The sequence below is a fragment of the Onychostoma macrolepis genome, chromosome 18 (genome assembly GCF_012432095.1).
Source record: "Onychostoma macrolepis isolate SWU-2019 chromosome 18, ASM1243209v1, whole genome shotgun sequence".
NCBI lineage: Eukaryota > Metazoa > Chordata > Actinopteri > Cypriniformes > Cyprinidae > Onychostoma > Onychostoma macrolepis.
Genome location: NC_081172.1, coordinates 11,411,082 through 11,426,171, shown reverse-complemented (window position 1 = coordinate 11,426,171; position 15,090 = coordinate 11,411,082). Strand labels below are relative to the sequence as shown.

The 15,090-nt window shown below is 37.0% G+C and overlaps 1 protein-coding gene across 3 annotated transcripts; it reads left to right on the top strand.

Moving 5' to 3' along the window:
- Positions 1-851: 851 nt before the first annotated feature.
- On the top strand, positions 852-14,566 carry aars1 (alanyl-tRNA synthetase 1). 3 transcript variants are annotated; one of them, XM_058752144.1, is made up of 22 exons: positions 943-985; positions 1,460-1,531; positions 5,120-5,287; positions 5,376-5,564; positions 5,737-5,882; positions 5,967-6,158; positions 7,091-7,235; positions 7,304-7,449; positions 7,531-7,639; positions 7,818-7,968; positions 8,405-8,529; positions 8,909-9,053; positions 9,145-9,323; positions 9,415-9,528; positions 10,496-10,702; positions 10,938-11,122; positions 11,385-11,493; positions 11,927-12,040; positions 12,147-12,266; positions 12,348-12,434; positions 12,534-12,647; positions 13,779-14,566. In XM_058752144.1, exons 2-22 carry the CDS (start codon positions 1,481-1,483, stop codon positions 13,956-13,958), a joined length of 2,976 nt encoding a protein of 991 aa, XP_058608127.1. In that variant the 5' UTR covers positions 943-985; positions 1,460-1,480; the 3' UTR covers positions 13,959-14,566. The 3 variants fall into 3 exon arrangements, with proteins under 3 accessions (XP_058608129.1, XP_058608127.1, XP_058608128.1); XM_058752146.1 differs by lacking the exon at positions 1,460-1,531 and having other exon boundaries at positions 852-985; XM_058752145.1 differs by lacking the exons at positions 943-985; positions 1,460-1,531 and adding an exon at positions 2,218-2,324.
- The last annotated feature ends 524 nt before the right edge of the window (positions 14,567-15,090 follow it).

The following is a 15,090-nucleotide window of genomic DNA, read 5'->3' as shown; positions in this document are numbered from 1 at the left end:
TTTAGCTAGATATTATAATGTATGCTTGCATACTTGACCTTGCATTTGTACCTTTTGACAAATGGAACTGGAGACTTTAGAAGGAAAGGTAACTTATTAGATAACAGGGATAGCTAAAGAGTAACCTTAACCAGCGAGCAGGTGACATTTATTACTGGTAGGCCTACACTAAATGTAAACAGTAGTGCCATTATTGCGATGTGAATGATCAACTATATCATATGGCTTAAAACTCATAATCTATTTTCTACTTAGGCTTGTCCCTAATGGAAATAGAATGGGTTTGAGCATATAAAAGATTTTGATCGCCACCTGCTGTGAGGAAATGCTTACTGTTACTTTGATAACCACATACACAAAATCGAAAGTACTGTGTTTAAACATATTGTTTCATTTTTATTGCACTGTTTTAATGTAAATTTTTATCTTGCTTTTGTATTGTGCAAAATTCTACCCTTCCTTCACATTGCATAATAATATGCTACCGCTTATTCCCTTTGGACGTTTGCATTGTATAGGCTACTGCTACTATTACAACTACAACTATTATTATTAATAATAATAAGGAAGAAATTGTAGGTTAATTATTTTCTTAAACATAAAAAAGATTACATTATTTACAGCAATGGTGTTGCTTTGTAACTTTCTGATAGAAGAAATGCTTATTAACCAGGAGAGAGACAAAAAACAAATGACATTGTAAATCACATTTGTAAGATAAAATAAAGATTATAAAAAATATCACTGCACTGTTACTTTATCATTGCATCATCCAGTTCCGTCCTTTACGCCGTTGACATATCCAAACTCATCTTTGTTTAGATCGAAAGCATCCTAAACCAATAGAAACTGCGTACACTGAAACATCAATATTCCTGAACCAATCATGTGTGTTGTGGGCGGTGCTTCTACGCTCCTTTTGGTTTCAGCCGGCGTGGGGGAAGTAGTGTGACTGGCTTCTGAAGCGGTTACAAGATTATTATTCGTAAGTTTGATAAGATTTGCATTTGCTTTTGCGTTATTTGTTATTATTTTTAATTATATGTCTTTGTGACCTGTATCACGAGACCACATGAATCTAATTAAGTGGTGTTTCAGTGAATGACTGGATTGTCAGCTTAGCCTCGTCTCGTGCCTACGGGAAGCATGCGACTGAATTATCCGCCACTCTTTTGTTATTTACCTTGACATAAGGACCGGGTTACTTATGTAATATAGAATGCAAATAGGGATGGAGTCGTTGATGTGCAAGTCAGTCCAAGCTTGCATCATACTTGTGGTCTATAGGGGGTTGGCCTATGCCAGGTTAATGTAATGCAGCAAAAATCATATTCCAGTTTTCATATATGTGTGGAAACTGTAATGTTATTTACCTTTATATGGTTGTGTATTCTTGAGAATGAGTTCTTTTAGTCGATATTATATTCTTATTACACTAAAGCATATTTACTTCCTCTAGGATCATAGAGCATCATTATCTATGGCTCTTCATCTCACTTTTTTATGTGCCAAAGCTTTCTTCTGTTGTCAGGTGAAGCTCACTGTGTGCAGGTCTTGGTCTGTTGACTTGCTCTGCTCACTAATTTTGGTGCATCATGTCATGTGCCTGATTTTTGTGATCCTTCACAAGGCTTTGCCAGATTCGTTTTACTCTGTATTGTTTGAATTTTATATTCAGGGCTCAGCAGTAAGGAAGATCCCTGTCAGCATTTCCTTTTGGTTTATTTCTTTTAAAAATTCCTTTGAACCAGTCTATTGATTTGCTAGGTGTGCACTGCTTGTCTTTTGTGTTTTTTGAAGCAGTCTTTGGCAGGTCTCTCCTTTAAGAGATTTAATCTCAGTGAGGGTTTTATTAATATGTTAATAAAAAGCTACTAAATAAGAGCAACCTCACAACTATGTGCTGCCTGACAGCGCTGCGTCGTCACTACATTTATATTTAGTAAAAACTCTTATTCAAACCGACTTACAAATTAGGCAATATAACAAAGGTGATTCATCCTAAGAAGGTTTGTTCTTCATGCATGTGTGTGACTTTGATGCTTGTCAAATTTTTTATATTTTAATTATGTAGAAATTAACAAAACCTCCGCACACCTGATGGCAATAAATAGGTGCGTTGGAAATAAAGATCAGCCAGGTCAAAGACTAAAAAACAAAAACAAATCCCACACACTGTTTATGCAAAATATATATCAAAATATTTTGTTTTTACAGCAACGTGAGCTGTTTTGGATTTCTACCCTTCAGACATCACCTAACGGCATGAATGATGAAGCTCTATTTAATGTGATGTTATAATGTAATTTGTTCCTGATATGTGGGTTAGTATGTATGTATGTATGTACAGGATGTGTTTATGTGCATATGTATATGGGTTAATGTTGTTAATGATGTACCCATGGTGGGTTGTTGTTACTAATTAATGGATCTCTACAGAGATTGGTCATGAATTTGTTTTTAAATGTGGTTCACTTTGTGATTGTCAGGTTTGAAAAGAAAAAATTCCTGATGAAGGTCATGCGACCGAAACGTCGTTAATAAATATTTTGATATATTTTTTGCATAAATAGTGTGCGGGATTTGTTTTTGTTTTTTAATTATGTATTAAAGGAAATGTTGTGACTTGTGTCTTGGAAGCATAATTTAGAGTAGGTTGAAACTTTTCTAAACACCAGTATCTGTATTATATATATATATATATATACAGTGAGGAAAATAAGTATTTGAACACCCTGCTATTTTGCAAGTTCTCCCACTTAGAAATCATGGAGGGGTCTGAAATTGTCATCGTAGGTGCATGTCCACTGTGAGAGACATAATCTAAAAAAACAAATCCAGAAATCACAATGTATGATTTTTTAACTATTTATTTGTATGATACAGCTGCAAATAAGTATTTGAACACCTGAGAAAATCAATGTTAATATTTGGTACAGTAGCCTTTGTTTGCAATTACAGAGGTCAAAGCGTTTCCTGTAGTTTTTCACCAGGTTTGCACACACTGCAGGAGGGATTTTGGCCCACCTCCACACAGATCTTCTCTAGATCAGTCAGGTTTCTGGCCTGTCGCTGAGAAACACGGAGTTTGAGCTCCTCCAAAGATTCTCTATTGGGTTTAGGTCTGGAGACTGGCTAGGCCACGCCAGAACCTTGATATGCTTCTTACAGAGCCACTCCTTGGTTATCCTGGCTGTGTGCTTGGTCATTGTCATGTTGGAAGACCCAGCCTCGACCCATCTTCAATGCTCTAACTGAGGGAAGGAGGTTGTTCCCCAAAATCTCGCAATACATGGCCCCGGTCATCCTCTCCTTAATACAGTGCAGTCGCCCTGTCCCATGTGCAGAAAAACACCCCCAAAGCATGATGCTACCACCCCCATGCTTCACAGTAGGGATGGTGTTCTTGGGATGGTACTCATCATTCTTCTTCCTCCAAACACGTTTAGTGGAATTATGACCAAAAAGTTCTATTTTGGTCTCATCTGACCACATGACTTTCTCCCATGACTCCTCTGGATCATCCAAATGGTCATTGGCAAACTTAAGTCAGGCCTGGTTTAAGCAGGGGAACCTTCCGTGCCATGCATGATTTCAAACCATGACGTCTTAGTGTATTACCAACAGTAACCTTGGAAACGGTGGTCCCAGCTCTTTTCAGGTCATTGACCAGCTCCTCCCGTGTAGTTCTGGGCTGATTTCTCACCTTTCTTAGGATCATTGAGACCCCACGAGGTGAGATCTTGCATGGAGCCCCAGTCCGAGGGAGATCGACAGTCATGTTTAGCTTCTTCCATTTTCTAATGATTGCTCCAACAGTGGACCTTGTTTCACCAAGCTGCTTGGCAATTTCCCCGTAGCCCTTTCCAGCCTTGTGGAGATGTACAATTTTGTCTCTAGTGTCTTTGGACAGCTCTTTGGTCTTGGCCATGTTAGTAGTTGGATTCTTACTGATTGTATGGGGTGGACAGGTGTCTTAATGCAGCTAACGACCTCAAACAGGTGCATCTAATTTAGGATAATAAATGGAGTGGAGGTGGACATTTTAAAGGCAGACTAACAGGTCTTTGAGGGTCAGAATTCTAGCTGATAGACAGGTGTTCAAATACTTATTTGCAGCTGTATCATACAAATAAATAGTTAAAAAAATCATACATTGTGATTTCTGCATTTTTTTTTTTAGATTATGTCTCTCACAGTGGACATGCACCTACGATGACGATTTCAGACCCCTCCATGATTTCTAAGTGGGAGAACTTGCAAAATAGCAGGGTGTTCAAATACTTATTTTCCTCACTGTATATATATATATATATATATATATGTATGTATGTATGTATATGTGTTTGTATATGTGTATATATACATATATATGTAGTTTAATTGCTGTTGTTTTGCAAATACGTAATTTCATTATAAAATTATATGATTTTTTAAAATTAGGCTATTTTTCCATTGATTCCAGTAAAAACTTTGAACATAAATGTTAAGTTCTTTGTCAATAGATGCGATTTCTGGCATGCATGGCTTGAGTGTTTATGGGTTGACTTTTGGAAAAAGATGTCTTTATGTTTTGGATTAGTTGTTATGGGAGTGGTGTAATTACTTCAGGGATGTCTTTGTTTGCTGCATACTGACTCCACCTGCTGAGGCGCTTCACTTCAGCGAGGAAGATGGTTCCTCAATTCCAAACCAAGTGTTTGATTTAATTTGAAGTTTCTAGGAGATATTTTGAATGGTTTGATGTGCTATTTTCAGAGTTATATTTTATATTTTTGTGTTTACATTCACAAAAAGTTATTTTATTCACATAAAGTAGTAATTTAGTCATGTGTTTTACCCTTAGCTTAATTTCTCTGCATGTCAGAGAGGATTTTGTCTGTTTGGTGAATTTGCAAGCTTTGCTTCCTCACTGACTTTGATTCTTCCCTCGCATGTCCCAATATTAATGCAGTGATCGTAAGGTGTGCCTGATATTCTTAAAGGCTGCAGGTGTCCATAACAGATTCTTTAATTGTTATCAGTTAACAGCAGTACAAAGCAGCTGCATGTTTACTCCACCCACTGTGTTTGTGAAACCGGTTTCTGGCTGACTGTGTGTTTGTATATATATCTCCAGTCCCCTGAGAAATACACAACCAGCATGGACTCTTTGCTGACTGCTGCACAGATCCGTGAGAAGTTCATTGACTTCTTTCGCCGCCATGAGCACCAGTATGTCCACTCGTCGTCAACCATTCCGCTTGATGACCCCACTCTGCTCTTTGCCAATGCCGGGATGAACCAGGTAAGGAAATTTGAACCTACTTACAAAAAGGGGCAAACATAACAAGTTGTTGGAAAAAATATTTTTTAATTATTTATTTTTTTAATAGTTCAAGCCCATCTTCCTGAACACCATCGACCCATCCCACCCTATGGCCAGACTTCATCGTGCTGCAAATACACAGAAGTGCATTCGTGCCGGCGGCAAACACAATGACCTTGATGATGTGGGCAAAGACGTGTACCATCATACTTTCTTCGAGATGTTGGGATCTTGGTCCTTTGGAGATTATTTTAAAGTAAGAGATGGATAGAAAAGTATTACGTATTGGAAAATCATGGCTTTTTCTTCATAGTACTGATGCTCCTTTTTTTGTTATTTATGTGCTGCTAAAATTATAAATGGAAAAACAAATTTTGGCCTTTTCTCTTTGCATCCCTTTATTTCTCTTTTGCTCATTCTGTCTCTAGCACCTGGCCTGCGAGATGGCACTGAAGCTGCTGACGAAAGAGTTTGGTATACCTATTGAAAGACTCTATGTGACTTATTTTGGTGGTCATGCTGACGCAGGCCTGGAGCCTGACCTGGAGTGCAAGCAGATCTGGCTGGACTTGGGGTGAGTACAGAATCTGTTCAAGGTGTATTAAGTTATTGGTGTGAAAATGTTAAATATTTTTTGTTTATCTCCTCTCTTTCTTAGAATGGAGGAGAGCCGTATTCTGCCAGGGAGCATGAAAGATAATTTCTGGGAGATGGGGGACACCGGTCCATGTGGACCCTGCAGCGAGATCCATTATGATCGCATTGGAGGCAGAGATGCCTCCCACCTGGTCAACATGGATGACCCGAATGTGCTTGAAATCTGGAACCTTGTGTTCATCCAGTTTAACAGGTAAATAACTACAGCTAACAATGGAAACAGTTTACACACACTTAGAGATATTGCTTTTGGAGACATTTCTTATTTAATGTATTGTTCAAAGGGATGCACAACTATATTGGTACAACAATATAGGCATCATATCTGCTATTGGCTGATGTTATGTATTTTTAAAAATGTATCAGTATCAGCCAAAATGTAATATTAATTAGATTTAATTCTAAAATATACTCATTAATTCTTAAAAACATTAACATATGGTTCATTCAGTGAATAAATTAATGTAAATTCTTAGTTTAAGAAATTAATAATTTTATTCAGCAGTGACACATTAAATTAAATGATGATTAAATAATTAAATGATCAGAAGTGTTACAGTTCTCTTTCAAATAAATGCTGTTGTTTTGAACTTTCAATTCATTTTTATTTAGTCATTTTACAAATGCTTTTATCCAAAGCGACTTACAATTGGGGAATACATAAAGCGATTCATCTTAAAGAGGCAAATAGACACAGGAAGTGCTCGTAATACCAAGTTAATGCACAAAATTGTCCACAAAATATTAAGCATCAACTGATTTCAACATTGATAAAAATGTTTCTTGAGTACCAAATCATATTGGAATTATTTTTTATGGATCATGTCACACTGAATGACTGCTGAAGATCTTTGGAATAAGTTATATTTAAAAATTGTAATGATATTTAATATTACCATTTTTACTATATTTGATCAAATAAATGCAACCTAGATGAGCATAAGACACTTCAAAATCATTACAAAATATTATAGTGTAGATAAATTTTTGGCCAGAATTTTAGCACCGGTTTCTATATCACAGCCTCAGATATTTGTTTAAACAAAGATACTATAACTATGCACACATTGTTTTAAATGCAGTTGACTTGTTTTAAATGCATATGCATATGGTCTCTCTATGCAGAGAATCAGAGACAGTTCTAAAGCCTCTGCCCAAGAAGAGCATTGACACAGGGATGGGACTGGAGCGCTTGGTCTCTGTACTACAAAACAAGATGTCCAACTATGACACAGACCTGTTCATCCCTTATTTTGAAGCCATTCAGAAGGTAATATCATAGAAAACATGACTAAATACTGTTTTGCACGTTACTAAAAAGAATTTCTTGGTTCTCAGGGCACAGGTGCCAGGGCATACACAGGAAAAGTTGGCGCAGAAGACACAGATGGTATTGACATGGCATACCGTGTCCTGGCTGATCATGCCCGCACCATTACCATTGCCTTGTCTGATGGTGGCAGACCTGACAACACGGGCAGGGGGTGAGATGATTGTGTTATTGTTTGCTGAGTAATTGGCATATAGTCAATGTATGTGCATGTGACCCTGTTTTTGTGTTGCAGCTATGTGCTGAGGAGGATTCTGCGTCGTGCTGTGCGATACTCTCACGAGAAGCTGGGTGCACAGAGGGGCTTCTTTGCCTCTTTGGTAGATGTGGTGGTTGAGTCTCTGGTAAGGCCTCTACCTCTCAGACACTATATTTTCCCTCCTGATTTTATGTGAATAAGGATTCCCTGTTTGCAGCTTTGACGGTGATTCAAAGTGGCAGCTGCTGAAACATTGAAATGCTCTTTAATTAGATATACAGTATCTCTCTGATGGCCATTTAATGGTTCATTCCTCTCTACAGGGTGATGCTTTCCCAGAGCTGCGGAAGGATCCTGATATGGTAAAAGACATCATCAATGAGGAGGAGGAACAGTTCCTCAAGACCCTTAGCAGGGGACGCCGCATCCTGGACCGCAAGATCCAGAGTCTTGGAGACAGCAAGACTATACCAGGTAAAGCACGTAATACCACAAAGAACCTTAATCGGTATTTGTAACATGCATATGAAAATAAAACAATCACCAACCATTTTCCCAAATTTAATGAGAATTGTTTATAAATCTAAGAGAAGCTTCAAGTTCTCTGTTTTTCCACCAAAATAAAAATGTAAAGAGTACACAAATATTAGTATTGTGTTTACTGTCGTTCTGAAAAGTAAAATTATTCTTATTAAATACAGATTTATTTTATTTTACAGTACAATTGTTTTATTACTATAGTATTATTACTATATTATAATAATTTAATATTTAATGAAATGAAAAAGTAATAATCATAATTTAAATGACTGCGAATCTGGCCTGAGACTGAATTGGAGAAAGTTTTTTTTTTTTTTTTTTTCCTTATGCTACTTTTTTTTTTCTCCATAAATGCCACTGTTTTGTGTAGGTGACACAGCCTGGCTACTATATGACACTTACGGTTTTCCTCTGGACCTCACTGCCCTGATCGCTGAGGAACGAGGAATGGGAGTGGACATACAGGCCTTTGAGGATGAGAAGAAAGCTGCTCAGGTTTAAATGAGTTAATTCTTCCAAACAGTGCAATTTCCATTTATAATTTCAGAATAATTTCACAGTTACAAAACACACAGAGGACACTACCAGAACTCAGTGGCACCGATATCAGTGATTAAAAATACTAATTTAATAGTACTGTTAAATGTAATCTAAGCTCTTAAAATAAAAATCCATCTTTCATACTTACTTTCATATCAATTATAATGTTGTGTAGCTATGTGTAGCTATGTATATAAAACTGCAAGGGAATTTTGAATATGTATATGAAGTTAATCTAGATGTTCAAATAGGTTAAATAGTTAAAATCCTGTATCATCCGATCCGTGTTTTGTATTAAAGTAAATAAGTCTAATTAAAATATCTGTGCACACAGTTGAAGTCACAGGGCAAAGGCTCTGGGGACGAGGACCACATCATGCTGGATATCTACGCCATCGAAGAGCTCAGAAACAAAGGTCTGGCTTCCACTGATGACAGCCTCAAGTACAAGTACACTTCAAATGATAACGGCATCTATGGTACGAATTACACCTTTGCTATTCCTCTTGATTTTTACGGTTTGATTATGCGTAGGTTTCGCTCTTGTGACATTGTGTGTGTCCCTCTCAGAGTTTGAACAGTTATTGGGCACAGTGCTGGCTCTCAGGAGGGAGCGTGCATTTGTTGATGAGGTGACCACAGGTCAAGAGTGTGGAGTGCTGCTCGACAAAACCTCTTTCTACGCCGAGCAGGGTGGCCAGAGCTTTGATGAAGGCTACATGCTCCGAGAAAACGACTCTGCTGAGGATGTAAGAAACTGAGAGTGGTTGTATAAAGAAACTGAACTGCCTGATTTAGTTATGCTTCATGGTGCTGTCATGTTTTATTGTGCTGCTTTAGAGGATGGAGTTCACTGTGAAGAATACTCAGGTGCGCGGAGGGTACGTGCTGCATATTGGTATGGTATATGGCACACTGAAGGTTGGAGACCGCCTAACTCTGCACGTGGATGAGGTATGTTATAGTTTTGTTTTGATTTGCAGTGTTGGGAAGGTTACTTTGGAAATGTAATAGGTTACAGATTACAAGTTACCCTATTTAAAATGTAATAAGTAGTGTAACTATTTCAGTTACTTTATTAAAGTAATGTAACTGATTACATTGATTACATTGATTACACTGATTGTTTAATTACACTGCTCCGGGTGTGTGTTCACGGTGTGTGTGTGTTCACTGCTGTGTGTGTGCACTTTGGATGGGTTAAATGCAGAGCACAAATTCCGAGTATGGGTCACCCACATTTAAATTATTTTTGATTACTTTTATAAATTTCTAATGAATGTTTTCAACTGTTAATCATTTTGAAACATTCAAACCAGGCAGGGTTAAAATGATGATAATGTAATTTTAAAGCACAGCCACCACAAAGTCAGACTTTAATCAGACCTCTTTTTACTTTGAGATCGTTCTGAGGTCAAATACAGATTTAAAATCATAACCAGATATAGTTTAATAGCTGTGATGCTGTTTTTGAAATCAAATCTTTGCATAGCTATGTCAAGAAACACTGGCAACTAACAATGCTTTGGGGGAAAAAAAAGTTAATCTTAAAAAAAAAATGCATATACACAAACCCAAATAGGAAATAAATTTGTTATCAAATAAGCATATGTCCTATTCTGTGTCCTAACATTCTGTCTCCTGAAACATTGGTGTCTCATATTTTAGAGCAGTCAATGCAATTTGGGAAATAAATCAATCAACTCTGAATGTGTGTGAAGAAATTCAGATGTAACCCGTTGTAATCGTTAACATTTTCATAAGTAACTGTAATTTAATTTTTTTTTTCTCTCAGTAATTGTAACAGATTTGTAACTTTTCATTTGATTTGTCGCCTTCAAAATATAAAAGAGAGATGACTGGACACATGAATAGGATATTATATAGAATGCAACATAATTTCCCTATTTTTCTCTCTCAGGCTCGTCGTAGGCCCATCATGAGTAACCATACCGCCACGCACATCCTTAACTATGCCTTGCGTTCAGTGCTGGGAGAGGCAGATCAGCGAGGCTCTTTGGTTGCTCCAGACAGATTGCGCTTTGACTTCACAGCTAAAGGAGCCATGAGCACAGATGAAGTGCGACGCACAGAAGGGATCGCCTCAACCATGATTCGTGATGCCAAGGTCAGGCCCATTCAACAGACTTGCACTTTTCAATCAAATGCTTTGTATTCATATTGCTTGAAACCGTTTTGACATGTATTCACAATGCAGATATTCTGAAAACAGAGCAATAAAGCTCTTTTTCAATACATTAGTTGAATACAGATATACAGCTTATGTGTCCCTGAGAACACTTTTGTATTTTTTCATATTTTGTCTCGCAAACTGAAATGCTCTGTATATGGTTTTTCATCAGCCGGTTTACGCCCTGGATGCCCCCCTTGCAGCAGCTAAAGCCATCCAAGGTCTGCGGGCAGTGTTTGATGAGACGTACCCTGATCCCGTTAGAGTGGTATCTATTGGCATCCCAGTGGAGGAGCTGCTGGCTGATCCAAACAGCCCCGCAGGCTCACTCACCTCCATCGAGTTCTGCGGCGGAACGTATGAACATCAATTTTTAATATTATAAACTTAATATTGCAGAAGTAGGCCCTCTGGACTCTAGCAGCACATCTAGTTTTCTGTGAATATGAACAAAAATATCAACTTGTTTGTAATATTCAGAAGTTTGTCCTGTCTGTGCTTTATGAATAAATTATTAATAATTAATGGAAAATTTAGATTAGTAATGTTTTTTGTTAATGGAAATCAAAATGTTTAAGAAAGCATTATTTTTTTTCTGTTTGATCATTTTTACCCATAGGCACTTGCAGAACTCTGGTCATGCTGCACCATTTGTGATCGTATCAGAGGAGGCCATCGCTAAAGGAATCAGGAGGATTGTGGCAGTGACTGGAGCAGAGGCTCAGAAGGTTAGAGGATTGTGCACACTTTTTGTTTTTAACTGATACTTTAGTATCTGATTTGGGGTTGGGAATGCAGAACCGGTTTTTGCTGTCTGATGTGAATGTGATATGAAAGTAAGATGTAAAATAATACAAGGATTAAATATGTCTGTTGTGTTTTCTTGCTGTTTGTCTGGCTAGTGTAGTTTGATTGACAAACAAATTATTCTTTTGAACCTGTTATATTCAACGAATCACAAAGACTGGCAAAGAATGTGCTTTAAAATCATAAAGACCATATTAAGTGTAACAACATGTAAATACACATTCAGAAAAAATGTCATTTTTAGATACTTTTTTTAGTATAGTATTTTAGGTATTATTTGTGGGTAAATCATTTAGGAGGTTCCTAGATTCCCATTTCTAATAGTTCTTGACAGATTGATGTTTGTGTTGTCAGGCGCAGAGGAAAGCTGATGCACTGAAGCTAGAACTAGATGCCATGGCAGAGAAAGTGAAAGCTCAGACCGCCCCTAATAAAGATATTCAGAAGGAGATTGCTGATATGACCGAGGTGAGCTCCACTCCGACATATTCTGCTCTCACCTGTCTAGAATCAGTGGTGTGTCTGATTTTACCCACCAAAGTATAACTGGATCAGTGTATGCATATATATTCAGGCCCTGGGCACTGCAGTCATTTCTCAGTGGCGGAAAGATGAAATGAGGGATTCCCTGAAAGGTCTTAAGAAGATCATGGATGACCTGGACCGTGCCAGCAAGGCTGATGTACAAAAGAGGGTAAGAGAATATGATTCTGTTGTCTGATAGTTAGTCACTGAGGTTCTTGGAACTGTGAACACATTATGGCTTTAATCTTAGGTCCTGGAAAAGACAAAGGAGATCATCGAAAGTAAACCAAACCAACCTCTGATTGTGATTGAGATGGAGAATGGAGCATCTGCAAAGGTAACTCTCACTGTCTTTTCAAATTACGAGTCTGTACTTGAACTGAATTTTGTTATTGTCTGCAGTGAAAGTCTTAATGATTTGTCTGTGTGTCCACAGGCTTTGAATGAGTCTCTGAAGCTGCTAAAGACAAATTCACCACAGACTGCTGCTATGCTTTTTGCTGTGGACAACGATGCTGGGAAAATTATCTGCTTGTGTCAAGTGCCTCAGGTAAATGTGTTAGAGAGGACCTTATTCTGTAAGATGGCTGAGGGCTCTCTTAAAATATTTAACCAGATCTACTTTAAAACATAAGATTTTCCTGTTGTGAAAAAAAGAATACTTTGAATCTGCAAGGACAAATTAAATTGAACAAAAGTGAAGACTTTTCCATACAAAGGATTTCTATTTCAAATAATTGCTGTTCTTTTAAACTATAAATTCATTAAAGAATCCTGAAAAAATTACAAATTAAGCTGTATAATGGTTTTCAATATTGATGATAAGAAATGTTTCTTCAGCACAAAATCAGCATATTACAATGTAACTGAAGGATCATGTGACACTGAAGACTGGAGTAATGGCTGCTGAAAAGTAGTCTTTGTCATCACAGGAATACAATTTTAAAATATATTAAAACAGAAAACAAATATTTTACAATGTTTCTATTATTATATATATATTATTTTATCAAATACAAGCAGCCTAGGTGAGCATAAAGGGGCTTCTTTCAAAAAAATCAATTTTTACTGACCCTAGATGTTTGAATGATAGTGTATTTTCTTAATACACGTTACTATTATTATTATGTTCAGCGAAATAAAAGTAATAATTTGCCTTTCCTCTGAAAAACTTTGGGTAACACTTTATTTCGATAGTCCACTTTAGACATTCTACTAACAGTAAGTAACTTTACAACTACATGTCAACTAGCAGTCATTAGAGTCTTAGTAGACTGTCTGCTTAATATCTTCTAACACTTTATTTTGATGGGTCCACAACATACTGACTATTAGAAACTTTGCAAGTATATGTCAACTTATTCTACTAACCCTAAACCTACCCTACTGAGAGTTAGTAGACCTGTAGCTGCAAATTAATGAGAATTAGTTGACATGTAGTTGACATGTAGTTATAAAGTTACTTATAGTTAGTAGGATGTCTAAAGTGGACTATCGAAATAAAGTGTAACCAAACTTTGCTATACAGCCAACCTTTAGAAGTAAAATGTTTCAGATTCCATATTTTCGCATTAATGATGGTTAAATTATTACTTTGACTTGCATGGTACTAGACACAATAATGCATATGTAAAGTATCAATTTAAATTCACTGATGTATGTGCTCTGGTTGTGTTTCTAGGATATTGCAAACCGAGGCTTGAAGGCCAGCGAGTGGGTTCAGGAAGTGTGCCCTCTGCTGGACGGAAAAGGAGGTGGTAAAGACATGTCTGCCCAGGCCACGGGTAGAAACACACACTGCATACAGGAAGCTCTGCAGCTGGCCAATGAGTTTGCCCGCCTCAAACTGGGTGAAAATTAAGGAAGGAGAGAGAGATAGCGATGTAGGTGAGATTTATCTGGATGGATTTATCTTTAGTTTGGTCTTAACCTTCCTCCTGTCCCGTTCTAGCTCCGCTTGCTGAATTTTCAAACTGGACATTCCACGGCAAAAAATGTAAAAACTGTACAGAAATGTGTCATTTGTCAATTATGAATAGGAAGGGCATTGCAGATGTGTTAACTGATCCATCAAACCGTCCTGACTCTCTGATGCAAAGCACATGGGCTGTGCATGCTTTCTGATTGGATTATTACATGTAGATTCACAGTTAAATGTTCTGCTAGCTAAAATCACCCTCATGGTCATTGTTATCATTTTGAGCATATGATGAGGAAGAAAACTGTCATTATCACGCTATTTGAAGGCGTCTTTTTATCCTAAGATTTTCCATGACATTTGTAGAATTGTTGGTCTGTCTCTTTAGCAGGAGGGATGTCGTAATGGTTCAGGAAAATTCATGTCAGCATTGTTAACCTTTAACTAGCTCTTCTAGCATCTGTTTTGGGGAAACGAGCCATTAATCACCCGTCACGTGAAATGTATCACTTGTTAACGATAATAAAAAATGGTTTCAAATGCATAAATTACTTTTTATTGTTGTGGAGTCGTTTTTTTTTTTAACATGACTGTGATTAAAGCTATTGTGTATAATTGTTAACTGAATAGACTATCTGATGATTTTGTCAGCTCTAACTACATGAATTATCAATAACTGTCATAGTACTACTATTATATTCTTGCATACAGGTGCTCAACCATGTGAACATATTTTGAATCACTGTAACATTCCTATTATATGATGCATTCTGAACTCTTTTAAAACTTTTCATTTAAAACAATATGCTTGTTGCGATTTCTATAAATGGGTGTGCCAGACTTTCAGACATATGCTCCAGTCAAGCTCAAACACATAATTATAAATTCACACAATGTCAAGGACAAAAAGGATGGTAATAAAGAGCTAAAGTGACTCATTGCTTAATCAACTTAAAGTTTAGCTAACTTTTAACATTTTGATTATCAGGATGGAAAACATCACAGAATTCAACATGATGTTTATGCTGTTTTTTTTTTAAGTGATATAAATGTACTGATACTGATAAAAGAACAT

Excerpts from the sequence above, each read along its gene's own strand:
- aars1 (XM_058752144.1), top strand. The coding sequence starts at position 1,481 with ATGGCTCTTCATCTCACTTTTTTATGTGCCAAAGCTTTCTTCTGTTGT. Across the intron at positions 1,532-5,119 it reads AAGCTTTCTTCTGTTGTCAG|TCCCCTGAGAAATACACAAC; the intron begins GTGAAGCTCACT and ends ATATATCTCCAG. Across the intron at positions 12,267-12,347 it reads AGGCTGATGTACAAAAGAGG|GTCCTGGAAAAGACAAAGGA; the intron begins GTAAGAGAATAT and ends CTTTAATCTTAG.